At 38.4% G+C, this 27746-nt stretch overlaps 1 protein-coding gene across 2 annotated transcripts in view; it reads left to right on the plus strand.

Annotated features, from left to right (window-relative positions):
• Positions 1-27746, plus strand: part of LOC148423080 (dachshund homolog 1-like) — a 155204-nt gene that overhangs the window by 61765 nt on the left and 65693 nt on the right. For both annotated transcript variants that reach the window (XM_088415767.1, XM_088415768.1), the window contains exon 2: positions 18260-18375. In XM_088415767.1, the coding sequence (XP_088271893.1) occupies positions 18260-18375 (116 nt within the window). The remainder of the gene's footprint in view (positions 1-18259; positions 18376-27746) is intronic.

Genomic DNA, 27746 nt, shown 5'->3' on the forward strand with positions numbered 1-27746 from the left:
GTGACTTGACAGTTTGACCCACCTTTTTTTTTAATACAAAATAAACTGTTTTTAGAGGTTTTCTTCTACAAAACAACTTTGTTTTTAGGGTTGTTTTATGCAAAATGACCTAGAAAATTGGGTCAAGTTGACCCAACTATTGGGTGGGTCGTCTTTTGAACTTTTCAACTCATTTCCAAGTTGTATGAAAAGAATTATGAACAGTTTGACAGAGTAGTCATTGATCACATGAAATATTCAGGTTAGAAGAAATGTCAGAAAAAATGGATGCTTGAATATCCATCCATTCATTTTTATACCTTTTATCTGGGGTCAGTTCGCCGGGGAAGCAGCTTCATCTGGGATGACTTCACCCTCCTCAGCTACTTCATCCAGCTCCTCCCAGGGTATCCCCAGGCGTTCCCAGGCTAGCTGAAAGACAATAGTCTCTTCAGCGTGTCCTGGGTCATTATCCTGGCAGCACATGCCCGGAACACTTTCCCCAGAGAGTGGGCCTAGTGGCTCCCTTACCCGATGCCCGAGCCACCTCAACAGGCTCCTCTCAATGCAGTGCAGTGGCTCGACTCTAAGCCTCTCCTAGATAACTGAGCTTCTCACGCTAAAGGAGACCTAGACATGGGTGAACGTCCATGCACCCGCGATGATCCTACTAGGATCCTATATCTCGACTTAATTCGGGGTTATTCAAAAACTCCATGAATGACATCCATTCTACAAGATTAAAAGTTATAGGTCTCATTTTGTATATCAGGGGAAAAAAAAAAATGATTTCAGCAGGGCTGTGCAAACCTTTGATATGCACTGTTCAGTGACATTGGCTTTATAGCCAAAGCAAAGTAAGATAACAATGACAGCAGGATACTAACAAGCAGTCAATGATAGATTGGCAATTTCTGGCCTGCTGAGAATGCTACAGCAATACTTGTATGTTGGAACTCGTGAGAATTTGGAAGTCCGGAGGAATGCAGTAGCTCGCCCAAATATAGTCATTCATCTGCCAGCCCGTCGATAACAGTTGTAGTGAATCCGACATTAAAAGTTGATCTCAACGTCGTCCCTCCATTCGGGATTTGGAACGCCTGTTATTTCCTGTTCTTTGCTCAAGCAGTCTTCCGCAAAAAGATCACACGCATGTACACAGACGGAATCCAAGTCTTCCGTGTCTTGCGGAGGAGGCGCTTTGATTTGTCTTTAACTGGGTACAAATGCTCGTCTGGGAATGTGCCGGCTTTGAACTAAAGGGGAGGAAGGAGAGGGGGGCTCCTCTCAGATGTTCCCTCTCCTTCCATGCCTGCCTCTTGCAGGGTCTTATTGTTGTATTTAAAACACGGCTTGGCCAAATTGATCAGGGCTAGCGCTGGAGAGTAAAAAGTCAGGGGCTTCTACAATGAGGAGCAGGCCCAATTCCTAACCTTTTTGTATGTATACAAACTGAGAGAACACTCAAGTTTGTGTAAACAATTCTTTGCCCTCCCCCGGATCTTTTTTGGACTCCTCCTTCGTATTTAAGTTTCATTAATTATTTGGGAAATCAGAGAGTGAGCGGGGAGGGGGTTGGGATACCGGGAATAAACAGAAGATAATTTTTGTTGACTGTTTCACACAGCATCTCAATCCTCAGTGCAATTAATGCTAATCACCACACTCTTCCTGTTTAGCTTCAACTTGAGTTTGTGTGTGGCTGCTGCTGCCCTCTCAAGACCTTGCAGGAGGAAGTATTAAGAAGGGGATTTAGAAAAACATGCTACCCTTATATGTTCATGACTGTACTATTGGTAACATTTTTATTTAAAAGTATAATTTTGTGAACGCAACATAGTTTTAGTGCATTAAGTTTGGTCCGATATCATAGTAAATTCGGAAGCCAATTTGCTGTGTATTTAAGGGAATACTTTTTCAACCAATAATATTAGATCTTGTTTATTATTGAAATCAAACTATACAGAGTTATGTTTATTAAATGGGGTTATTTAAGTTTCAGTCCTTAACTTCATGAATTCTATATGCTGATTGGATTTTTTTTCTTTTTTTGCATTGGGTTTCTGGTGCTTGAATTTGGGTTTGGAAAACAAAAGTCAATCACCCCCTCGAGTGGACACTGGTGGCGGTCATTGTGTTTGGCATTTATTCCTGTTTGTGAAGGAAGACATGAAAATGGAAGAGCATGTGAGAGTTCTCATTCCTGATGAATGGTATATTGAAATTTAAAAAGCACCCTGACAGCACCTTTGATAGAGGTAGAGTGATATGTCTTCTTTGTCAGAAGGAGCTTGCCAAACACAGAAGCAGCTTCAGTTTAGCCTACTAAATAAATGCAAAGCACACAGCTCAGACTGTAGCCACGGCTAATAACAGCAACAAAGACACAAATGTAGTAAGCCATAGCAAAGCTCATTGAAAAACTAAACTAGAGAACAACCTTTGTGCAGATTTGATCTCTTATCTCAAATCTCTAATATTATTGTGCATGGTAAAATGTGTTATTGTAACAAATGCTTTATTATATATTTTCTTTAAAAATATATATATAAAATTGACATAATCTAAAAATGGCTACCAAAAAATTTAAAAACATCTTAAAATTATATATTTTAAAGCTGAATTTTCGATACCGCTATATTTTTGCTAAAAGTTATCTTAACATCAGAATCTAGTATTGTCCCATGCCTAGTCTCAAATACAGCAAGCAGAAGGTAAATGGCTATGACTACATCTGTTAAAAGTGATTAAAAAATAACTGATGCCCCTTTTATATTGTTACATATCAATATTTTGATCTGACAAAATAATACAATGTATATTAATAATAATAAAAAAGAAAGAACTCTGGTTAAGAGTTTTTATCAGAAAATTTTGGCGAGATTAAAAACAACATTAATAACATCAATTATTACCAATTTTGAATCTTTATTAATCTCTTAAATTTTCCATATTAGTGCCTGGTGTCCATAAAATGGCCATGCTGTTTGTTAGCTCACTAACCAAAAATCCCCAAATTCTGACCTTATGCTAATAATGTGCGGCCTTTTTACTATGGTGTTATCATGAGTAATAGCTACATGTAAAAACTTTATTGATTACTTTTATCCTTTTTTTCAAGAATTTAAACCTCTCACCTTAACCTACACCTCTTCATCATTTTTTAACTGTCACCCGGCTGACAGAAATTAAATTGAAAGCCTTTAACAGTTGACGCCATCTGAAGTCACTCCACGACAATTTCAAACAATAACGACAGGGGAGCCTGAATGAAAATGCGGCTTGATTTCTGTTCTCCAAAGCTTCTTGCTACGGGGCAACCAATTAACTACCCTTCAGGATGACTTTCACTCCTAACTGCCGGTCTGCTCCGCTGCCAGAAAGCGGGATTAATTCTCAATTAATCCCCGCAGCAGAACAACTCCGCCTTTGTCTGCCGGGGAGGACATGAGCATACAACAACGAGGTGACTCCGAGAGCCACCCCCCTCCCCCGCCCCCCCTTAAAGATTGATACGCCCTGTAGACTCGCTCTTCTCAAGCTGAAAATAAGAGCCATTAAAAGGAAATGCTTGACAATGATTTTTGTTTTAGGATTTCCAGCTTTATTAGCCATGCATATTAATGAGTCAATTAATTCCATTCGTCCTGGCGAGTGGCCTGTTTGTTTTTTGCGCCTGACCTTTTATCTTAGATTCGTTCACGCTCGGCTCGCTTTAAGCACCCGCTCCTCGCTGCGATTCCCATAGCCTTGCATCCCAATCAGGACTTTTTATGTGTTTAGCACTAAGGTGCTCCCCCGCGCTTTTGTTTCTGCATGGAACCTTCAGCAAGTGTTCGGCTCCCAAGCAATGTCGAAGATGCTCTATATTATGTTTTGTAATCTTTTTTTAATCTGATTTGGCCATTTGTTGTTGCTTCTTTGTAATCTGTTTTTAAAAACAGAGTTGTATTACTACTAAAAACAAAAAGTGCTGTAAGTCATGCTTTTGAAAGTAGTATTTAAAAAAAAAAAGATCTACTTCATTTTTGCAGATAAGAAACAAACACTCAAAATAGGGATGCTGTGCAAAAGTATTTGAATTTGACTCAGTTTTATGACAATTTTTAAATCTCAGCATTAAAAACATGGGCAATTTTTCTAAGTGAAATCACAGTTTTTAAAAATTCCTCTGATTGAAGTTTCTTTCCCAGGCTTGTCATTGCCTCTTGGCACCTCATAACAGGGGAGAGGAAGATATAAGATGTACATTTTTTAAAAGTAACATCGTACATGAGGACTTTATCATCTCACTCGGTGTTTTACCACTCTATAACTGCCATCTACACAAGTGACAAAGGAACTTTCAAAAACAATCTTATCAGAATCAAGGTTATAATGAAGTAATCTGGGATTTTTCGTTACATTTACATACTAAGTCATTTTGACTTAAAATTGGTTTTGGATTCAGTTAGTTGAAACAGGTTTTGACCAGGTTTATTCATTTTTATTTTTTTAGTTTTAGTTTCAGTTTTCATTTTTGTAAATGAGGAATGTTTTTTTGAAAATTAGTTAAAAAAAAAAGGTTAGTCAAAAAAAAGGTTACTGAGGCTTAGTCCGTGAAATGACTTCAATTCTCAAATGACAGTTATTAGTTTTAATCTCAGTTTTGTTTTTATGTGAGTAGTATGCTTAGTACAGTTTTAAAAAATGGCCCCAAGACTTTTGTAAAAAAGTAATCTACAATTCTCAAATGACTCTTCGCCCTCCTTTTGCATGGACTTATCACAATACAGAAATGAAATAAAGACATCTCAAATAATCCCCAAAATATCATGTATAATATTAATTGACAAAGGCCAAAATGATGGATATTTTCAGTATAAATATAGTTAGTTTGCTTCAGAAATGTAGGGTGGAGTTTGTTAGTTTTCATTCCTTAAAAACATTTTTTTAATTTTGCCTGCACAAATGTTTTTTTTACCATTTAGTTTTAATTGTTACTTTTCATTAAGAATGATAACTTTGGTCAGAAAAGCGCACCTAAAACCATCTGCAATGTCTGTTACTTCTCAATGTAGTGTTTAGCTCCCACTCAGCATGTAGTAGCAAAAAGTCTTTTTATTTTAGTCATATAGATGCCAGTATGTCCTAAAGATACTTAATAGATTTTGCAGGATTAAATGAATCCAAACAGGGTTTAAGGAGAATGCGTTTTTAAAGATATGTCAGTCGAACATTGCATCATCCATTTATTTATTTGAATCCTTGTTTTTCAGATAGCCCGATTAAAGAATTTCATGACCAACCAAGGCCGTTGTATAGTCAGCCTTCTGATGGGCTAATAGCGCTTTTTTTTTTCTTAGACGAAACATATAGATTTAGTGTTTGAACTGCCTTTCACACGTTAAAATCTCAACATCATCCACATTAGTCAGACGCCACCTGAGCTTACCTCGAACCCCCGTTATGGTCTTGTGGTGGTTTCAGAATGCCTGCCGGATGTATTCTACCCCCTCTCGAAACATGACGGGAAATATGCTGTTATAGCATGCGGAATATTTGCCTGATGGGATTTGTAATAAAATTACGACATTTCCTCTCCATCAGCCTCTCGATCTCTAATTTATGATTACGCTGGCAAAAAGGACATGTTTTATACATAAAGACACAAGTAGCCTCCAGTCTGCCTGAGTAGCCCGTGTCCTGCTTTCAGAGTTTCTCGGAGAGGACAGGAGAAATAATTGAAAAAGTTGAAAAGTGTAGCCACGCTGTGTACGTATCTTGTAAGGGATGCCCAGGAAATGAGATTAATCAGCGCTGCAGACATTGTGCGGCGGAGGAAAAAAAAAAACTTTGCCGTGAATGCCTGACAGTCGTGCTCTTTCTCTCATTTCAAATGTTGGCAGGCTAGCAGGCAGCTCCAAGGGAAATGCGCTCCTTTCATACTTGAGTAATTGATGAATTGTATGCAATATGCAAATGAGAATCCATAAATCTTATGAATGACAGCTTAATTTATGTGAGCCTTAATGAATGCAGGATTAGATTTTAATTAAATATCCTCAAAGGCACCCTGACTGGGTAAGTTTTTAAAGCCTTGTTTTGAAGACTTGTTTCATATGCATCACAGTTCATGAAAAAAAAAGAGAGAAATTTCCTCACAGTTTGAAGATAAGACCTGGTCTGTTTTGTTAACCAAAGGCGCTTAATAATAAATACTGGAGCCAATCATATCAACCGATCTCATTTGGGGCATTCCTGGAACTGTGCACTCGCGTACATTTGATTAACTGCATTTACTTTGAGCGCTATCTGATTCCCAACATTTGCTACAGTATCTTTTTAATTAAGAGAATCATCCATTAGGCATGGAAAAGTCAACCAATTAGGCTTTCCTCGTCAGTTCCCGTGATGTGGGAAGCCTGCTTACTCATTATCGCGGACTGTTGATGTGATACTAAACACTCTTACTCTGTAGTTACGGCAGCGGCGGCGGCAATTATGAAATCTTCCTTTTTTGCCATTAATGAAAGGCGCCTTATAATCAGCAATTTATGGTGTTTTAGATGTTTTGTAGATTGAATTTCACAGCTGAGAGGCTTCAAACAGCTCTAATGGAATGCGATTATGAGAAAGTCTCCTCCCGATAGATTGGAGGAGTACAATTGCTTGTCGATTTAATAACTTTTCTGTAAGTTTGAATAATAGTCCTCTTGGAGTCTCTTAAAATGTCTTGTTAATAGTCTTGTTATGCTACATTTGTCCAGCCGGACAAATACGGATTCTTTGCACAGGTCGGATGGCTCAGTGGGACATTTTAGCAAAATGGTCGATTGTAATTGTCTAAAAAAGGAAAAAGGTGACGCAAATGCTGCATTTGATTTTTTTTCATCTTTGTCTTAATCGGGTGTGTTACTTTTTAAATGGGGCTCTTGAATAGTCATGTTAAGCATTTTGTCAGTGGTCAATGAAAGGTTTAAAATACAGTGAGGGAATTCTACTTTTCTTCATCCAACAGACTTGTTGTTTCGTCTTCTGTCGTAAAATGTAAAATACTGTTGGATCTCGTTTCTAACCAAACTGTTTTTTTTTTGTTTTGTTTTTTTTTATTTCGTTAGATAGCTCTGCATAACAGCATAACAGCATATTTAATAAAATTATAGGAGATACATGCACCACCAAACCAGTCAAGCTCATGAGGATAAGCAGCTCGAGATGATGGACGGATGAATAGAAAGAGAGACATATTACTATTGTTGAATAACTTCATTAAAATTGTTTCTACTCTCTGCGCACACTGACAATGAACACACCACTATAACCTAGTGTAGAATATGTGTAATTAGACTTTATTTCATTCTATTACAGCTATTTGAAAAACAATAAAATAAAAAACATGTTCAACCCCCCGGAGAAACACCACTCCAATACAACAGAAAAATGCATATATCGTAACATTTTTCGTTTTACCTCTGAAAACTGTTGGGTCCCCGGGACTCACAATACTAAAAAAACCTAATGGGTCTCAATAGAAATATTTGGAATCCCCAAAATTTTGCTATAAAAAGGACAAGGTAAGTCTAAGGTTCAAACTGCATTTAAAAGATGTGGGCATAAACCAACAACAGATTTTAACAAATCCATCCATCATTCATTCATTCATTTTCTATAGCCGCTTATCTTCATAAGGGTCACAGGCTTGCCGGTGTCTATTCTAGCTGACTTCTATGGCGTTATATTTGTGCCACAATTACGCACGCGCGGAAAAAAAAATTGAGCGGAGAAAATCAAACTGAGCGAGCGAAAACAGATTTTGAGAGCAAGAAAAAAAATATTGAGCGCGTAATGAGAAGAGTTTGAGCGCGCGCCGATGGAGTTTGAACACAGAAAAAGAAATTGCTCGCTCAAAATTCCTTTTTGCTCGCTCGCAATAGCATTCTCCCGCTCAACATCTCGCTCTCGCTCGCGATACTCCTCCCTCCCTCGCTCAACATCGCGTTTGCTCAACATCGAGCTCTCGCTCGCTCGAGTCGTCCTCTGCGCTCGCTCAGTTCTGTTCACGCGTTACGTTTGTGCCACAAAACCAGCCAATCAGAGCTTGTAAAAGCACATTGATTGACAGCTTTGTATCCAATGAGATTGCTTGTTGTGTTCACCCGGAACGAGCAAACGAGAGTGCGTCACATCGACGTAGGCGGGAGGGGTGGGCTTATATTATTAAAGTACAAAAACTAACAAGGTATTTCTGTCAAATGATACAATACAGTAATAATAATAATATTAAAAGTAATTCTCCAGCCCAAGTCCGTGTTGACGCACACTCGTTTGCCCTTTTCGGGTGAACACAGGGCAAACGAGAGTGCGTCAACGGATAGCGTACAAGCAATCTCATTGGATACTAAGCTGTGTCAATCAAAGTGCTTTTACAAGCTCTGATTGGCTGGTTTTGTGGCACAAACGTAACGCGTGAACAGAACTGAGTGAGCGCAGAGGACGACTCGAGCGAGCGAGAGCTCAATGTTGAGCAAACGCGATGTTGAGCGAGGGAGAGAGGAGTATCACGAGCGAGAGCGAGACGTTGAGCGAGAGAGGGCTATCCCGAGCGAGCAAAGAGGAATTTTGAGCGAGCAATTTCTTTTTCTGTGTTCAAACTCCATCGGCGCGCGCTCAAACTCTTATCATTACGCGCTCAATAGTTTTTTTCTTGCTCTCAAAATCTGTTTTCGCTCGCTCAGTTTGATTTTCTCCGCTCAATTTTTTTTTCCGCGCGTGCGTAATTGTGGCACAAATATAACGCCATAGACTTCGGCCAGTCGGTGGGGGACTCCCTGAACTGGTTGCCAGCCAATTGCAGGGCCTACAGAGAGAAACAACCATTCACGCAACCAATCACATTAATCTTAAAATAGTAACATTACTATTAATCATTAAACATTTCAAGTTTTTCATTTATTAAAAAAAATCAGCACGTTTCTATACTTTACAAAATCATCTCGCTGGCCGGATTACACCCATTTGCAGGCCAGAACCGTATGTGGATGCCAAGTAATGTATGAAACATTGCATTGGCAGTGGCATTGGGATGATTTTATTTTGAAGTTACTCCCGAAAGCATGGTCATGACAACGATCTGGTTGTCATCTACTTGATCATCTTTACACGCCGTGCTGTTCATGCCCCGAGCCTCACATCATGAACTGAATTCATGTAAACAAAGCTGTGCTCTTTTTTTCTCCATTGAGGTTCTTTTTTTCCACGAGATCAAAACAAACATGGCAAATGAACTTGTCAAAAATATACGTTGTCAAGTTTGTTGAATAGAAGAGTAGATGGACGATGATTATTATTTAAAGATACACACATACACATTGATTTGAAAGTATGATTCCCAGTAAAAATGATACATCTGGGCTCCAAGGACCCAGGCAAATGAGAGCTCTGTAATGGGTAAGATATTTTAGGTCTTTTTACAATCCAAATAATGAACCAATCTATTGAGATATCAGATATCTTGGGCCTTTTACAATGGAAAAAAGTATGCACTGAATATAACTTCTCTATTGTTATACTGCATTGAAAACGTGAAGAAAATGGGAAGGTACAGCTTTTGGAATTTCTTACATGAAAAAACGAAGGTAAAGTGGCACCTGGGATAGTTTCTGAACATGCCAATAAAATGCAGGGAAACATACACAAACTGAATTTTTTTGGTAAAAAAGGGGCTTATAAGACATTTTCATTCTCTTACATCAAGAAAACAAGTCAATCTGAACCAACCAGCCAGGTTAGGGCCAAAATAATGAATTATTTGATATTGAATAAATGACAAATAAACACAACGTCTATATGTAGGATGTAGTTTTTGTGGTCATTTCAACTACAATACATGTTCATTGGTAGGTGTTTTTTTTTGGCGGTAGATTTTTGTAGTTATGTAGATATCCTCCATCCTGCGACAGCTTGCTCTAGTAGTTGGTTTAAAGTTTGACTATACATTCCCATGAGGCTCCCCTGGTACCAGACTTGGACGGGTAACAGCCCTGATCCAATCTGATGTTGACAGATATTAGCCACTATTTTACGTAAAAATGTGCTTAATCGACTCAAGGTTAGCCGCCGACACTTGAGCTGACAGTTCCAATCAAGCCGTAGAAAAGCACCGGGAAGTGACCAATCCCGTTGCGACTCCCGAGCCCGAGCCGTCGCCCACACAGGGATCAGGCACCAGACGGGATTTTAAGAGGGGTTTTAGTGCGGACTGAAATGCTGCTAGACCTCTCCACCCCCGCCTCTGGTTGGTTCCTCACTATTTGATCTTCCATATATTGTTCTGCAACAAAAGGTTCACAGTTTGCAAGGCGGATGCAGCTGTTCTGTCCCATCCCTAATAAATAAAAACTGTTCCCCGCCCTCACCAACTCGCCCACAATCTTGATAAGATAAGGACCATGTGACTACCTGCGCCAGGCGTCTGTTTGACAGGTGCAAGGGGAAGCTGATGGAGATAATCCGAGAATAAGTTGAATGCGAGTGCAGATACAAGATGAGGCGCAGGGATAGATGGCTGCATGAAAAAGATGGATGAGCAAATATATTCCCATGTATCATGGTGTGACTGTGAGATTACGATCATCACAAGCAATAGACTGCCAAGGTCAGCAGGAAATATAAATCATCCCATTTTTTTCTTCGCTGTACGTTGAAGGAAATATTTAAAGCGTACCTATCGCCTTTTTGTTAAACAGTTTGCAACAATATACTCTTTTAATCTCAATGGGGGCTAAACATTCAAAGTCCGTTGCAATGATTCAAACAGAAATATCAAAAGTTGCATGAAAGATGATGAACCTCTTTAACGGTAGAACACCAATCACTTTTAGGTCTTCATCTTTTTAAGCACTGACACATTTGGAAGAGGAACTGAACCCTGCATAGTAACTTGTAAATGATTCACAAAACACTTCTCTGTTCCTGGTGTGGTGGTTTGCATGGCCGCCCGATGTTATCTGTACTTCTCGTGTTCATGAACAAGATTGTCGCCGCTGTGCACTGAGCAGCATGTTTTCCCAAAACATTGAGACATGAGAGAATTTTGCTATGTTGCTTATTACCAGTATATATTATGCCAATAACAGTTACAATAGAAACAACCAAACTGCTTCATATTGACTAAAGTAACATGTCTGTGTTCAATATGTCTTTTTTACTTTTTGAATTTCCGTAAATGAATAAATGATTGAATGGATGAATGAATGTTTAAATAAATAAATAAATAAATGATGCATCCTGATTTCTGACACACCCACCGGGAGTAACAGCAGAATGAGTGTACAAATATCAATTATGAGTGAATTCTGAGCACTGTAAATCATGGAGCATGGCAAATGGAGTTTTTTTCTGTGGCTTGTGAACATCATCGAAATCCATAGTAAAAATAGAGCAATCCAGCACTCCAATATGAAAAAAAAAATAAAAAAACGTACATGTCGTCAGCCAGTGGAGATGCAAGGAGCACTCCAGCCAATAAACAAATACAGTACTTTGAAATATTGCATTTGTGCAGTACAAGTTAAAGGTGAAATCACATAAAAAAACAACAACAAAAAAAACAATAAAGTCCCTGTAGTCTAAATACTGAATTTGAATAACAAAATGAACGAAATTCATCTGTTTTCATCATCTCAAAAGGCGGACATTTTCATAATTACTATCAACTGAAAATTACATAAGAGTTGTTTAGCGCTCAGGAAACGAAATCACAGCTCAGCTTGCAAATGTTGTATTATCACACTCAGAAAACAGATGTCTCTCAAATCAAACCAAAATTTTGGAATTGCAGTACAGTGAACCCCCGACATATGACATTAATGCATTGAGCAAGTTATGGCTATTTTCCCTAGCAAGTATAACAATGTGCGGACGTTCTTCCTATTTCTTGATTATCTCCAGCTTTGTTTCCATAGTAATCATCTTTTTCTCACTTTAAACTTCTCAAGCAATCTTGGGACCCATGGCTAACCCATTCTAGTTTGAATTAAGCACTTAAATCCACCATAAATACAACATCGTAAGCGCTCAAACGAGAGCAAGATTTACGCCGACCAATAGCAGACTAGCATCTTAGTGACGCAGTGACGCTGACCAATAACAGACCAGTATCTTAGTAACGCCGATCAATAGCAGACCAGCATCTTAGTGACGTATGCAATGGCACATACAGTAGGAATGAGCATGGTGTAACCTGTACAGTTATATGTGTTGACAAGGAAGGTTTATTGTGAATTGCTAAAAGAAATTGTTTTACTTGAAAAAATATGTATATAAAAAATAAATATACACTGACCGCCAAGGTTGAATTTGAAAAAAAATACAGTAACAAGGAGATAAAACACTTTGTATTCCACTTCATATCATGAAAAAACTTAAGCTAGGCACGCCATAGAGGGTCCACTGTATTTATTAAACTATTATTATTGTTATTAAATTCTTTAATACTAGGACATTAAAAATATATATGAAAAAATGTGATTTTGTCTGATTGATGGCCAATCTAATCTATAAGAATCAATCATGGCCTCACAAAAAAAAATTTGAGTTTAAACCTTAAATGGAGCGTTATATTGATGTCTCATAATAAATATGCTTGAGACATCCCAAACCATCCATATCCTGTTACACTGTGCTTTGTAAAATTACGGATGCTAGGTTGCATTAAATATTTAATTTAGAGTTGAATTATTCCATCCAAAAACACAATATTGAATTTTCTATTGATAGTAAGTCCTTCAGGCAGCGGTTAACCCCCCGAGGGAGTTTTTAATCTGTTTGACCTGACCAATAACATAAAAAATAAATAAATATAAAAGCTCATAAAGTCAGCATATTCAGGTCCCTGACGGTCCGTAGCGTCTGTGTTTCTGCCTGACCCGGCACTTTGGAAAAAAGAAAAAAAGGTAAAGAGGCGCTTTGTTTTATCAATAAGACCTTGTTTTCACGGCTGGTCACCACCCCTGCGAACCAATCAATGGGTGCACGCTCCGCTATCGCAAGTGGAGAAATGAAAAATAAACCCCAGATAATCCTTCAGTTAAAAGGTTACTCGGGGCGATAAAAGCTATTTTGTTAATTTATTTACTCTCTGCGGCGGAGAGATAAAGAAAAGGAACAATTAGGGGAATTCTAGGTGAGAGATTTTCAAAGGGCAATGACATTGAGTTAATATTTTATAAGGTCTGATTGGCGGAGACCTGCAGAGGCCTTTTGTTTACACACGGAATGATTCACTCGTTTGTTTGTCGGGCGAGCGAGCAGCGGAAATGGAATAAATATCTTCATGCCTACCTTTTAGGCACGTCAAACAAAAGCCCAGATAAAAGGTTAATGGCTCAATCAGAACCGCCGGAAAATAATATTACCATCTCTGTTGACATAATCGGGTTGGATTCCGAAAGACGGGAGGGCGGCAGATGTGTGTAACAAAATCCACTAAAGGCGGCGCGCTCACTTGGGCTCAACTTATCGATTGATTTATAAGCGATCGTAATCACTGCATTAGCGGCGCTCTGCGTAATGAGATCCCAGTCGCCGTTTCCGTCCCCTTTTGCAATATTCTACGCCCATCACTTCCTGTAAACGGGGGTGAGAACGTGAATGCAATTATCCGGGCTTTTATTGCGTCGGGGCGTTGAAATTGGACTCGTGTTGGGCCCCGTGTAATCCGATTGCCCGCTGCGGCGTAGTATGTTGGCGAGTATCGGGTTTTCGGCGACTGCTGGGTCAACACAAGGCCGCGCCATTAAAGGGGGTCCGGTTCAGGGAAAGTTCATTGCTATTTTCTTTTGGCGACTGCTGCAAAACAAAGAAATAGATACACCGCATATTTGCTGCCGGCGTCTATTTGCCTTGCTTAATTGAAGCCAGCACACATGTGAGGCCCTCAAATATCCTTCGTAGCTCAAACGTAAATAACGCCTGGAATCATTTGTTTCACAAGTGACCTCCCAATTTTAAATATTGTCTCCATTTCTGGCACATAATTTATACCAGATGAAAATGATAAAGGGAGCTGTAAAAATGAAGTGAGAGATTTAGCTGATTTTCTAAACTGTCCTGCCAATTTATATTTCATACAAGATTATGTGCTACAGTGGCCTAGGGAGTGCAGTGGAAAATGAGAACATAACTACACAAGGGCAAAACACACGACACCTGAAACATTAGTCACAGATCATGGCACGAAAATAGTACATCCATGACTTTTGAGTTTCAATATTGACAAAGCCATTCTACAATTTGTTTTTAGATATGTGCCATTCCTCGGCTGATTTTTTCACCTTGACTTGTGAGCAATGTCTCAGTCACTAGGTTCAGGCTCTCAAGTGAAGCAACCTCTCAGTGGAACTTTGGTTCATGAGCAAATCATTTTACAAAGACATTATTGGAGAGAAATATTGATAGTGTGGGTGGGGCAGACTAAATGAATTGTATATTTGTTCATTGCAATGAGAAAATATGATCTGTGACTTATTTGAGTTTCGAGTATGACCATGAAAGTTTGGAGCAGTCAACTTGTTCTTGTACTTGCAAATATTTTTGCAAATGATCAAATGTGTTTGCAAGTACTTCTGAAGAAATACATTTGAAAGTTTGCTTAAAATGTCGTCATAATAAAAAAACAAAACAACAACAAGCAAACAAAGAAAAACTGTCGGAGAACCTGTGGTGAATTTTTGCGGACTCGAATGAACCCTGATGAGGAATCAAAAATAACTACCTTTCGCAGACGCGAAATAGTATATATATATATATATATATATATATATATATATATATATAATTTTATTTTTTTGGACAGTAACCTTTTCATCTTTAGAGTATGTGGTTGGGGGTACAGATCAACATTTAAGTGGACTCTTAATGAAAAAAAAAGCAACCAAGTGAGCAGATTTTCTACACCCTTTTTTACTTTTTTCTACACTTTTTCTAAAATAACTGCTTTATTGGTCTGAAATTTGATCATCTTAAAATCAGAAGAAAACTGTTTTTGTTCATTTTTTTCATCATGTAAGACCCAAAAGGTTTATACGATTATAAATGATGATAGAGTTTATTAACGGACTTTAAGAATATGTATTGTATGTGTGTATGTAAGTTCTTTTTCTTTATTTACAATTTGGTTGCACTTGTTATCTGAATCACAAATATTCAAGTTGATACGTATTCTAAGTTATAAAAACTCCAACCATGCATGTATTCAGTTCTGCAATAATGGCCTAGTTTTGGACCTTTTTCTGTGCCGGGCTATTTAGGGAATTCAGCATCTGCTGCTTGATAAATAGCCTGGCGCTTTTATTGTTGGAGGCCAGGTTGAGTTCCTCTGCGGACGCCCGGTGTAAGTTGGCTTGACCGTCGCAGATGTGGGACGGCTGTGTTACAAAGTACATTTGTACTACTTTCACTAGCATCTTGTATGCATACAAGCTGACAAACCACTTTTACCTTTTTTCATACGAGAGTCCGCATCTTTTAACGTCACTTTTTTTTGTCCATTTGAGGAGCTCTTTTTGCTTTTTGTATTGTTGGCAAAAAGCCTTTTAGCCGTCACGTAGCCTCCATTGAGGTCTTTCATAAATAATTCAGCCAGAGCACGAGTGAAAGTGATGACAGCAAAACTGTCCACGATCGCCCCCTCTTCTCTGATCAAAGAGGCATATAGAAATAGGAATTACATTTCCAGACATTCCCAGGTTGAGCGGGCACTTGTTACCCCCCCTCGCTCGCTGCCCTCCTCTCACTTTCGCTCCCTCGCCACTTTGCTCTCTTGTATATTTTTTCCCGCCCCCTTCAAAGGGTTGGACGAGGGTCGGCTTTTAGTCCTCTCGAGCCTCGGCGCGAGAGTCAGCACATTCAGACAGACAGAGCAAGCGAGCGCACTCTATTAGCAAGCAGCGAGGTAAGTAAACCTCACAAGACACGGCTGAATAAACTCCACTATTAAGGCCGTTTGCTGCGGATGCTGCCTGTGGGAAATGCAATGAGATGGGCTGTGAGGCAAACGACCGCAATGGCTGATGAGGGCAATGGATTCAGCCACAAGTGTTTAATTTAACAAAAAAAAAAATCAAGCACATCTTCAGTTAAACTAGATTTTAAGGAAAGAGTCTTTTTTTTTTTTTTAATTTGTTTATTTTTTGCAAAAAAAAAAAAAAAAAAAGGTACTGGTGCCACAGTTAATCACTTAATTGACCAACGAGATATAATTATTTTTGATTCTGATTGAATGAATTTAGTAATTAAAATTGTCCAACACATAGTTCTTTTATCCTATTGTTGTTTTTAGGTTTGTTTTCTTTTTACGTTTGTTTGCTCTCAGAGTCTTCAGAAATACAAAATTCAGAGGTGGGAAATGTATTTAATCTAAACTGTCAAAACTTTTTTTATTGTGGCGTAGCAGCATACTGTCTCTCCCAGCAACTTAACCAATTACGAGACCCTGCTTTAGTTCATTTACGAGTAGAATTACACCTAGTTCATTTACGGTGGGTAAACAAATTAAGCTAGGCATGTGTGAGGACTGATATCAAGTATCTTTTATTGGACTGATACCTAGCCTTTTTTTTAAGGTAACCTACTCCGATTGGCAGTCAATTTTGCTGTCGGTCGGTCACTTGGAGCCATATGAAGAAAAAATATGAACAACACATTACAACAATTAAACAAATGCTATTCATTTCATGCAATTTCAACAAAAAATGCTGGATTGGAATACATAGTATGGGCCAAATATTAGGACACATATACTGTCACTGAAGGTATCAAAACTGGACTTTACAAAAAAGGTGATAATTCACAGTATTTAACATTAACTGTCCATTGTGGTGTTTTTTCTTCGAGAAATTTTGTGTATCAAAATGACTAGTGACACCCTAATTGTTGTGGTTATGGTAAGGTATAAACCTTCATGTGCCATTTCCATACCACAAGACACAACTCTGAGGTAACTGTCAAATATTTTTTTGGACCTCTATTCTTACCTTGCTGTCTGCATTTCTCGTTAGCACAAGAACAAACATATATCTCTCAGTGGAGAATGTAATTGTGGTTTCTAGTGGAACACAATACATCACATTTGACTGCTCAATCTTATTACCAGAAAAATAATTCATTTGAATGGGTGGTTGTATGCGGGAGGGGCGGACAGCGTCGGCCAACACCATTCGACTATTTGATTTCTGGCCTTGTTTTGTCTGTTTGAAATGAACGCCATGTTGTTCCGGTTTTGACTGATATTTGAAAGATTCTAAACAAGAGCCCCAGCTCATTTTGGAGAGGATTTAGTAGCCTGATAACTCTCAGACTATTGTATGCCCAGTAATTTATGACGCCAATATGTCAGCGGTGTCAAGTCGGCCATAATTCATCTTGAGTAGAGGCAGCAGAGTATACCTTTATGGACTCTTTGCCCCCTTATAATATGTTTTTGTCACCCTGTAGGCTTCTCTTTGTAAGTATAAGCCAGCAAAGTAGGTATTGATTGCAACTCGGAGCTGTATTAACACGCCAATGAGTGAGACGTGTGGAAAGTCGGTGTGGTATCTGCTTCCAAGGCCTTTTCCTCTCCTCAGTCAGGTGACTGGGTCATTTATCACGGCTGGATCTGTGCCCCTCGCTCGCTGTAATAAAACTCCCCCCCATCGGAGTGGTCCAACAGGTCTGAATCACTCTGTCACACCACCTTCCAGCGATGGCATGCATTAAATCAAGCAAGCGGAACATTTCCTAAGGCAGCCATTGCCTTTTAATTTCCTGAAGAAGCTTAAAATATCATTCATTACTGCAACTACACATATTTGGTTTTTAAAAGTCTCATAAATCAATAGTGGCCTGACTGCAATAATTATAACAAGTTAATGTGTAATTTCCAGACTGACGCGGGCTGAGGATTTTAGCATATGCAAACGAGGCAATTCAAATAGTGCGGGGGATATTAATGCGCAGAAACAGGTAACGAGGTACGGGCTATGAATTATGCATCAAAAAGTGGTTGATCTTCAATAAAAGGAAATGAATTCAGCGTGTAATCTAATTAGTTATGGAAGTCTATTATGTTGAGCTGCAGAAAGCAACTGTCCTTGAAAGGGAATTTATTTACAGTGCGTGTTTGCTCGTTGTGGAACGCTCCAAATGTTAACACCAGCCGTTGCTGTCGCACCCCCCCACACCTCCTCCACCGCAACCACCGCCCTCGTTACCTCCCCCCGCACTTTCTCATCTGTCTCCCTCTTGTGTTTTCTTTCAGCTCCAGACCCGGTCGGCCTCCAAAGAGGACCCAGAGTGTGACATCGCCCGAGAACCCTCACATCATGCCCCACACGGTCCCTGGCCTCATGTCCCCTGGAATGATCCCACCCACAGGTAGGCTTGGATTCCCAGTTGGACTTGGAGAAGCAAAATAACCCATTTGCATAAATTATATTTGGAATAATTCAGTCTAGTGTACAAACTATCACATTGTAAAACGCGCCTCAATCACTTTTTGCTTCTAATGCAATGAGTGGGACCGATATATATATATATATATATATATATATATATATATATATATATATATTCAGATCTCGTGGCTTGCATGAAGCTATCATGGCATCCCACACTTTCACTTAAGTCCTTTTCACACTTCATTTGGCAAACTCATCCATTGTGTTTGTGATGAGGAGGAGGGGCCACGGACTTTCGCCGTGGTGCCAAGGCACCTCAAAAGGTCTTCAGTGTTCCATTTTGTCAAGAAAAACTAAAACAGGACTTCACTTTTTGTAAAAGGAATTCCTTAGATGAGGTCTAAAGAGTGTTGCGATATGATGACATTACATATGATGACAATTTGAGCTCCCACATTTTTGAGAATAAGGCAAATCTTTTTTCTGATTGTGGGTCATATTTCATAAGCGTCCTTCTTTTGGTGTGTTGGAACTTGTGTTCCACTGTATTCTCTGCTTGGGGGCTCCCTGCAGCTCATCCTCGAAATGGCAATGGGTCTGAGGTGACACATGAAGCCCCCTGCCACCAGACACCCGCCGCTCACTCGTTCACCAAAAACAGATCGTCTGTGTAAAAACCCCTGTGGAAAGAAAACAACAACAAAGGGAAGGTTGAATAAATTGGAGTGGAGATCTTTTCTCTCAGATTATTCCGGTAGATGTTGCATTTGTTGCCTGGAGTGCATTCTAATTAGCGCGATTAAATCCACTCCACTGCAATATGTACATAGGCGTTGGTTGACGCTAAAGCAAGCTTATCGCCACAAGAATCAACAGCAAGCGTTCAGGCCCTGACGCCCCCTCAGGCCGAGTCTTATTGCGACGAAGCCTTTTGTTCTATTTGTGGCGGGCTTCATTGAGACTACTTTGATGTTGGTGGCTTTAAGTGCTTTCATTTGCATATTGCCGTGCTCTCCTTCTTGACACATCTAACAACGTTATCCCATTTTCAGCGTTCACTCAGTGTAAATGATATTTACTGAAATACTCCAACCATAACACACATAAAACAAAACTGCTAGTTTTCTACAGTGATGTCGATTAGAGCCCTAAAGTTTGAAATGCGTGCCAAATTTAAGGTCACACTCAGTCTGTTCCAAGAAAAATAAATCAACCGTACAGGTGTAAAGCACTGTAGATCAAAACAAGAAAACACTCATGAACTTTTACAAGGTTTTTAGAGTGTTTCTTTAAAGCTAACGAAAACAAAACAAAACCAAAAAACAGTAGCTGTAGTAAATGTTGGAATTCTCAGGATATTGAATGGATCGTAACCAGACCACGTTGCTTTTTTCCATGAACTGATGAAGTCTACTCACATGAGAGGTGAACGTCTCCTAAGGGTTAGGGTTAGGAGTAACCCAGGTACGATGGTTTCACTGTCCCGAGAATGAAATGACTTGGGTAAATGAGAATGAGACAGAAGTTCTTGTAAACTCACAAAGAAGTCATGACCACACAACAAACATAAAAGCGATGTGCGCAGTTCAAAATTAAATGCAAGACTGATTGTTTATAATAAAAAGTGACCAAAGCCGAATGTCTGGTCATGACTCAGATGGCGATCCCCCCCATTGTGAACTCTTCGGAGTGAGGAACGGTTTTACCAGCACGGCTAAGCTAGATTGATAAATGTTAGTGTTCCGCTTTCTGTTGCCAAAGCAATCATTTGGCACTAGCGTGGCAACTGGTCACTTCCACTTGTAAGTTGCAGTACTCCTTGCTTGTGAAATTATGAATGTTTGTGTATATTAATGTTTGTTTTAATGAGGACTAATGTGTTCAGTCCTATCCATTCTATTATTATGCTTAATATGCGAAATAGTCTTACGGGCTGGATTAAACCTCCTTGCGGGCTAAACCCGGCCTGCGGGCCATACTTTTGACCCCCCTAAAATCATGTTAAGTTGATTATGTTAAACATTAAATGGCTTGCTTTTGTAGTCAGTGCAGTCCAATAAAGGTTGAAGATAATTTGCAAATAATTGAATTTGCAAATCGTTTTGTACTCTGTTTTTATTTCCATTTGACACAATGTCCCAACTTCATTGGAACTATTTGCTCAATATCCCATTCATTAGTCAAAAGCCCAAAAACCTTTTGGAGTTGCTTCTCTCTTGACATTTTATTATTATTATTATTATTATTATTATTATTATTATTATTATTATTATTATTATTATTATTATTATTATTATTATTGTATATGCATTTATTTATTTTAATCATTTGGTAGTAACAAGCAAACTTCCCAAATATGACCCCACTTGTAATAAAGGCTTTCAGATTAAATTACAGCACATTGTTGCTTTAATAGACTTGTAGTTATCTATTCTTTGCTGTAATATTATACTAAAAGTGTTTTGTTGTCCTGGAGGCAAGAAATCATTGTCTGTGAGGTGTTTGAAACCTAATATGAAGCACATTCACCACAATCACTCGCTTTGAACATATAGGGCGAGGTCAGCGGCTATCACAAGAAAGCAAAACTAAAAGGCCGACAGCGCGGAGGAGGACAATGATGAGAAAGAGTCGTGTTATTTAGCGGAACTGAGACGCAACAGAGAAGCCTTTTGATACCATCCCCTTTAAAGCACAGAGAGACCCTCTGATCTTGACATTTTGTCTGGGTATTTGGAGGCCACTGATAAAGTAATTGAGGTTTTCGCTGCTCTCATAACCATCATGCCGGCCTCACTAACTGCGCTCGCAATTTTTCCTATCCGTTGCTTTTATAATTGAACCGTTTTGATGATAGCATTTGGCATTAAATGTCAGGGAAGTTACCAATTTTGACAGTCGCCTAATTGGACATAATTGACCACACATAAGTTAGTATCTAAGCAGGCGACTAATTGATGTCCCTGTCACGTCCGCAGAGTACTGATGGATAGTAGAATGGTAGAATGGTGGAAAGCACCTCATCATATAGCATGTGCAACCTAAAGATCTTTGCAGTTTAAAGGGGCTGTAAGATAAAAAGTCAACTTTTTGGAGCTTTTAACCATTTCCAATGTTCATTTCTCACCTAAAACACTCCCAACGTGTTATTTTCCTTCAATGACACATTTTTAAGCATTCCTTGCTTATTCTGCGCGCTTGCACCGACCCCGCCGTGCGGATGAAAAAGGCTTGAAGTCCCTTTATGACGACAGGAGCAAGACAGGTGCAATTCAAAACTCCCCACTCACCTGTGCAAAATAAAATAAATGCCAGCCATATCCACGTATTTTAGTTTCATTTTGGCTCCGGAGCCAAGTTGGAGAGATTTTGCACCAAGTTGGCCAAGTAAACAGCAACATTTCATTTATTAACTACAACGTTTTACTGTGGAAAAGCTGAAGTGGCCAAAATGCGTGCTTGGAAGCACACAGCTGGACAATTAGCATCAGTGGTAAATAATTCACCCACAATTTCACAACTGTTGTTGTGAAATCTGGGTTCCCATGGGGACTAACGTGATAAGGGGAACATGTGTTGTGTTATTGAGAGAGGTGTATTGACGCCTGTATTCACCCCTTTGGAATAGTCTCCATCCATTGAAATAGCCTCCATCATCTTGGTGAGGATGAGGGATGTGTATTAAGTGGCCTGCCACCATTGAGCTACTTCATGAAGGAGGCAAGGCAGCCACACGGTAAGAAACGTGGTTTCTACCAAAGAGGTGTTTTATTTTCTGGTTAGAAATATTGGTGCAAGAGAACTCTTATTTAATCAGAAATTAAATTACCAATGTACCAAATGGAAATTATATGCACATACTGTATTACACTGTGGAAAGAATAAAATATTATGTTACCATGATGTCCCTGAAGTACAAATCGCACAAACAAAAAACTAAGCAAACATACAAAAGGTAATAGCAAAAAAAAAAAAAAAACACCGAGTGAGTCCACACCCCTGGGCCCACCCACACAAGCCACATCCGGTGAGGAAAGTTAGTTTGCTCCTCTCTATTGTTTGCTTCCTTTTTCTTTAGTGCTTCTTTTTTCTTGCGTGAGTCATTTTTTTTGTTTGCTTTTTTTCTTTTTTGCCTCTTTTTTCCTTGGTTGTGTTTTTTTTCTTGTTTATTTCATTTCTTACGTGTATCACTTTTCCTCTTTGCTGCTTTTTTCTTGTGTGCATCATTTTTCTTGTTTGATTCATTTTTCTCGTTTGCTTCTTATTTTTTGCATCCATCTTTTTTCTTGTTTGCATCTTTACTCTTGTGTCCATTTTCTTGTTTGATTCCTTTTGTTCTTGTTTGCATCCTTTTCTTGTTTTTGAGCATTTTTTTCTTGTTTGCTTCTTTTTCTTGCAGGCATATTTTTGTTTGCTTTTTTTCATGCGTGCAACTTTTTTCTTGTTTTGAGTTTTTCTTGTGTGGTGTTTTGTGTGTTCTGTTTTTTTGTCTTTCTCTTTTTTTACCTTACCTTTTTACCTTTTTTTTATGCTTCCTTAGTTTTTTCTTAGATTTGCGTGATTTGGCCATCATAAAAACATGATATTTCATTCTTACCACAGTTTAATATGTGCAATAAAAGGTCCTTTACAAAACAGATTAAATTTAACATAAACCAAAAAGAAAAAACAACAACAACAACAATGAGGTACTGTATATTTAACAGTGCTGCTGCAAAATTTTTAGAGGTTTTATACAACGTTCTGTTACTCTTTCAGTGTTAGGCAATCACAGACACGACAATTTTTTTTGGCACATATTGTTTACAAACATTATGAAATGGTCAGTGTCACCTTAATTTAGCTACTGTGGTTAGAAATTGTTAATGCAGTTTTGTAATGTCTGTCGGCATATATTTATTTCAAGTATTTTTTTAAAACTTACTGTGTTGCCATGTTAGCTAATGACCAGTCACACCTAAATCATCAAAGCTCAGATTTGTCAAATCCATTTTACTTTCTCTCAAAAAGCCCCAATCCGCTGTGGTCTTTATGACTCATTCATCTGCAAATGTATTATTTTTGCCGGCGCTAAATGCGCAAATCACGTCGGATTAAAATCAACTGCTACACTGATGTGCAAGGTTTCCTTTGCACGCTAACAAGTGCAGGAATGCGCATGTTGGAACACATTGTTAACATATGTATGCGTGCCCTTGATACTGCTTCCATTTAGAAAAGAGGACATCTTAATATGCTTAGCTTTCCATTTAAGGAAATACTCTCATATGTACATATGTGTGTATGTGTGTGTTAAAGCACATGCGTAAGTGTACGCACATGCTTGAGGGAGTTTTTCAGGTGGCTGATGCATTATAGGCAGATTGCCTCCCACCCCCAACCCAACATTCCCTTCCAAATGGAATTATTTGCCATGGACTGACACCACATGGAGATGGCATCTTCTTTAGAATGAAGAGAGGACCTCCACTCATGCTCTGGCCATGACTTGAGCAGCAGAAGCTTCAGTGTAATTCATTTAGGTGCTGGAGGAACTCAGTTTACCATTAGAGAAATGAATGCCACCCACAATATAAATCCTCCTATGATACTACCTGCAAACATGCACCACTTCACTGATAAAATAAGCTGACAGTAAAAAGAAAAAAAAATGGCAGTTGAACCCTGAATATATTGTTTTCCCCTCGAGAGGTTAGAATAATCGGTAACTGTTAAAGCTGTAAGAGAGTATGGCTATGTATCGTTATATCAGTCAGTGTCAATATTTGTTCCGTTTGTAGAGTTGGATCGGCCGTCACAGGCTTTGTGTTGATGTAAATTGAACGGCCAAATGTTTCTCCCTTGCATTAAATATTCATCTCAATTAGAGTTTCCTGTTTGCATCATAGTGTTATTAATTATAAGAAATGTTCCCAGCAAAAGGGGAAGTTTTTGGGATGTTTTTGTACATTGGGAATATGTGGTGAGAGACAAAAGATATGAAAAAAAATACAAATAAAAAAATAAATATATATATATATATATATATATATATATATATATATATATATATATATATATATATATATATATATATATATATATATAATGTAGTATATATAGTGGTGACTAATAGATTATTTTTGCACTCTTATCAACTTCAAGAGATTCTGATGACCTTGGGAACCCTCTGCACGTTCAGCTTAACTGTACAGGCATAGAGTAACATAATTTACTTTTGTGAAGTTGTTATAAAAAACTTTAGCCAATCTTAAAGGTAAAAGAAAAAAAGTATTCTGCAATATTGTACCACAGATGTCTTTTTTTGTCAAAACAAAGAGTCCCAAATTCCTTTTTTTTCAATCTGAAAGCCTAAAAATGTTTCTCCAACATTCAAAGGTCTTCAAAAAACTGCAGACGTGCACTAAACTTGCCTTTGTAAATCTTAGCAAAGTTTCTGACAAATTTATCATCTCTAAACTTTTGATTCTCTGGTGTAATAACTGTATTACATTCCACTTTGTCACTATTGTCACATTCATTGAGAGGTCTTAAATTTGCCTCAAAAAAATTATGTGGCTCCCTTCAACCTGCAGATGCCGTGTCTTAAAACTTTCATTTAACAGTGCAGACAATGTTTTAAGTCACAATTCATGTTACATGTGTCTAGACATGGCTTTTTTTTGGAGGGTGGGAATATCAAGGATGATTGTAGTCAAGGATGCTGACTAATATTTGGAGAAGATATTTATTTTTAGTAACAAAAGAAAGAGAGTCAAAAAAAGTGTAAATGCGTACTATACTGTATACTGTATATCCATTCATTTTCTTAACTGCTTGTCCTCACACGGGCCTATCCCAGTTATCTTCTGGCAGTGGGCAGTGTAATCACAGCCTACCAGTCACACACAGGGCACACCGAGATGCGCGCGTTTGTTTATAAAATTACCGCAGTTTTTAATTTATTATCTACCGTCAGATGAAAATAGATGGCCGTCAAAATTTCCCTACGGGGATGAATAAAGTATCTATCTATCTATCTATCTAAAATGGCAGTGGTCTATTACTAATGTTAAGGACATTTGTTGAATTGATTACATTTAAGATTTTGTTTGAAGAACACGAGTGCTTTGCCAGTATTTTGATCTCAATGTTGAAATGAGTTGAAGAGTTTCAGTTAGACAAAAAGATGTTTTTTTTTTAAATTTATTTTTTGGTAACAACCCGAGAAAATTGAAGGTTATTTTGTTTGTTATTTTGTTTTGTCTTGTTTTGTTTTGTTTGTGGAGGCATCAATTACATGTGGAGTTTCGCTAGTCGCAGAAAACCTCAGTCCCTATCCTTGCTAATGGCCCCAGTTCACTGTTTAGTTGTCACACTTGACTGCAGTTCAAAGTCAAAGGTTTTCTGCAATATTGTAGGTGATTTATCTGAAAATTGTGTTTGTTTTTTAAATCCAATCCAATCTTCCGGCCTATGTGGTTGTACAGTCATTGCACCATGTGTTTCTCTTTGATGTACAATTAGCATGTCTGCGGTGGCAACACCAGATCGCCCTTACCTGACACCACTTCTAGCTGCTTTTGAAATACATCTACCTAGCACTTAAGTATTGTTTCTTTGTAATGATCGCTGCACTGCCTTACTCCTCTTTTTCTCAGTTTGCTGCTTGTCATCAGATTAGTCAACACGGTAAGCGATACGAAATGTATCGTGATGTGACGTAGTACGGTTCAAGTGGGCGCAGCACAGCTAAGAGCGTATCCCGGTTTGTGTGATCATTGCGTCGACACGTGAATGCATAACCTGACGTTTACGTGCTTTAATTTGTGCCCGTGGTGTGCTCTTTAAAAAAGCCAAAACTTTAATTTTGTTAAAAAGACAAATCCGTCTTTTGTGCAGTGGTGCGACCACAATCTGATTTTAATTCAATTATGCGAGTTAGTTTCGGAGGGCACAGGCATCGGGGTGTTTGTCGTAAGAATGTTCTGACATTGGCGCAGGTATGGGGCAGCTAGCATGTTAATTAATGATGAAGATCCTGACAATATGCGGAGGCATGACAGCGTTAAGCCAGTCGGCTGCTGCTTCCTTTGCATATTAATAGATCCTTCATTATTATTTAATATGACAGCTGCTCCAAGGGCTACCGTCAGACCTTGTCTCTGTTATTTGCTGTTTGGTGCTCCCCGTGTGACACCGCCACGCTAGTCTCCATTAATTCTTTGACGGCTTCTGCTTTTTTTTTGTTTGCTTTTGCGATTCCAATGATTCGTACCTGTGTCCATACCACCGTCTGAATCTAAAGGTGACTTTGGCAGACTATGCAAGGCGGGATTGTTTTGTTTGCATGGTAATGAATGCAGATTAGCAACCAAGTGGAATGTTGACGTTTCAGACTTCCTGCGGCTTAATGGACTTCCCTGTCTTTCTCATTACGCCTGCCGCGTCAGGCCGCGGGTTTTGAAGATATGGCAATTGATCTGTTGGCATGCAACAATTAGCGGAAGAAAGATTCTAGATTTAGCAGTAAATCGTTTAACCAAAGACAGTGGTAGGCGGAGCCTCATTTAATATCTTCGCCAGCCACCCGAAACACCTCAACCATAGTTTATTTATTATTTATTTTTGCATTTTTTTTTTTATTTGCAGTTAACATTTTGTTATTTAGTTTGAGGTATTAATCGATAAGCTAAAAAATAAAGACCAATTTTCCAATGTTGCAACATTGGCAATCAAAAATCAAATAATAAAACACACGGCAATTGCTAATGAAGATTGCTATTAATGTAGAATCAGAAATATTAACTAATTAGACCAAAATTTTAAATTCAAGTTGCCATTTTTAGTCCTTTTGATCCAGAGCTCAACCAAAGGCAAACGTGCTTAATTTTAAATAATTTTATAATTTTTATACAAGATCAATGACGAGAGAGAAATTGTAAGATTTTTTAGCTTTTTGACATAGTTTGTAGGCACTGTATTGTGGCAAGGATTGACCTTTATTGATCATTTTAGACACTGAAATCTGAGACACCGGCAACCAACAGTTTGTTCACATTTGTTTTAGTGGGACCATAGGTTAACAGAAATCTACAGAAAAAATAAAACTTCACTCCACATACTTGACTTGAAAAAAAAAAAAAAATAGATAAAACTTACATAAAATATGTCATTTTGCATGCTTTTTTTTCTTTGCGGGGTCAGACTTTAAAAAAAAATCATGATTGATTTCTGTCACTTTGAAACAGAACAGAAAATCTTATCAAATTTGCAGTGGATTTAATGCAAATGATTTTTAAACTTTTTAATTTATATTTGATTATTTAGGTACTTGTTTGGTCCATAACATATCAGAAAACAGGATAC

This window comes from Hippichthys cyanospilos, chromosome 5 (assembly GCF_059441005.1).
Source record: "Hippichthys cyanospilos isolate Australia breed blue-spotted pipefish chromosome 5, RoL_Hcya_1.0, whole genome shotgun sequence".
Classification (NCBI taxonomy): Eukaryota; Metazoa; Chordata; class Actinopteri; order Syngnathiformes; family Syngnathidae; genus Hippichthys; species Hippichthys cyanospilos.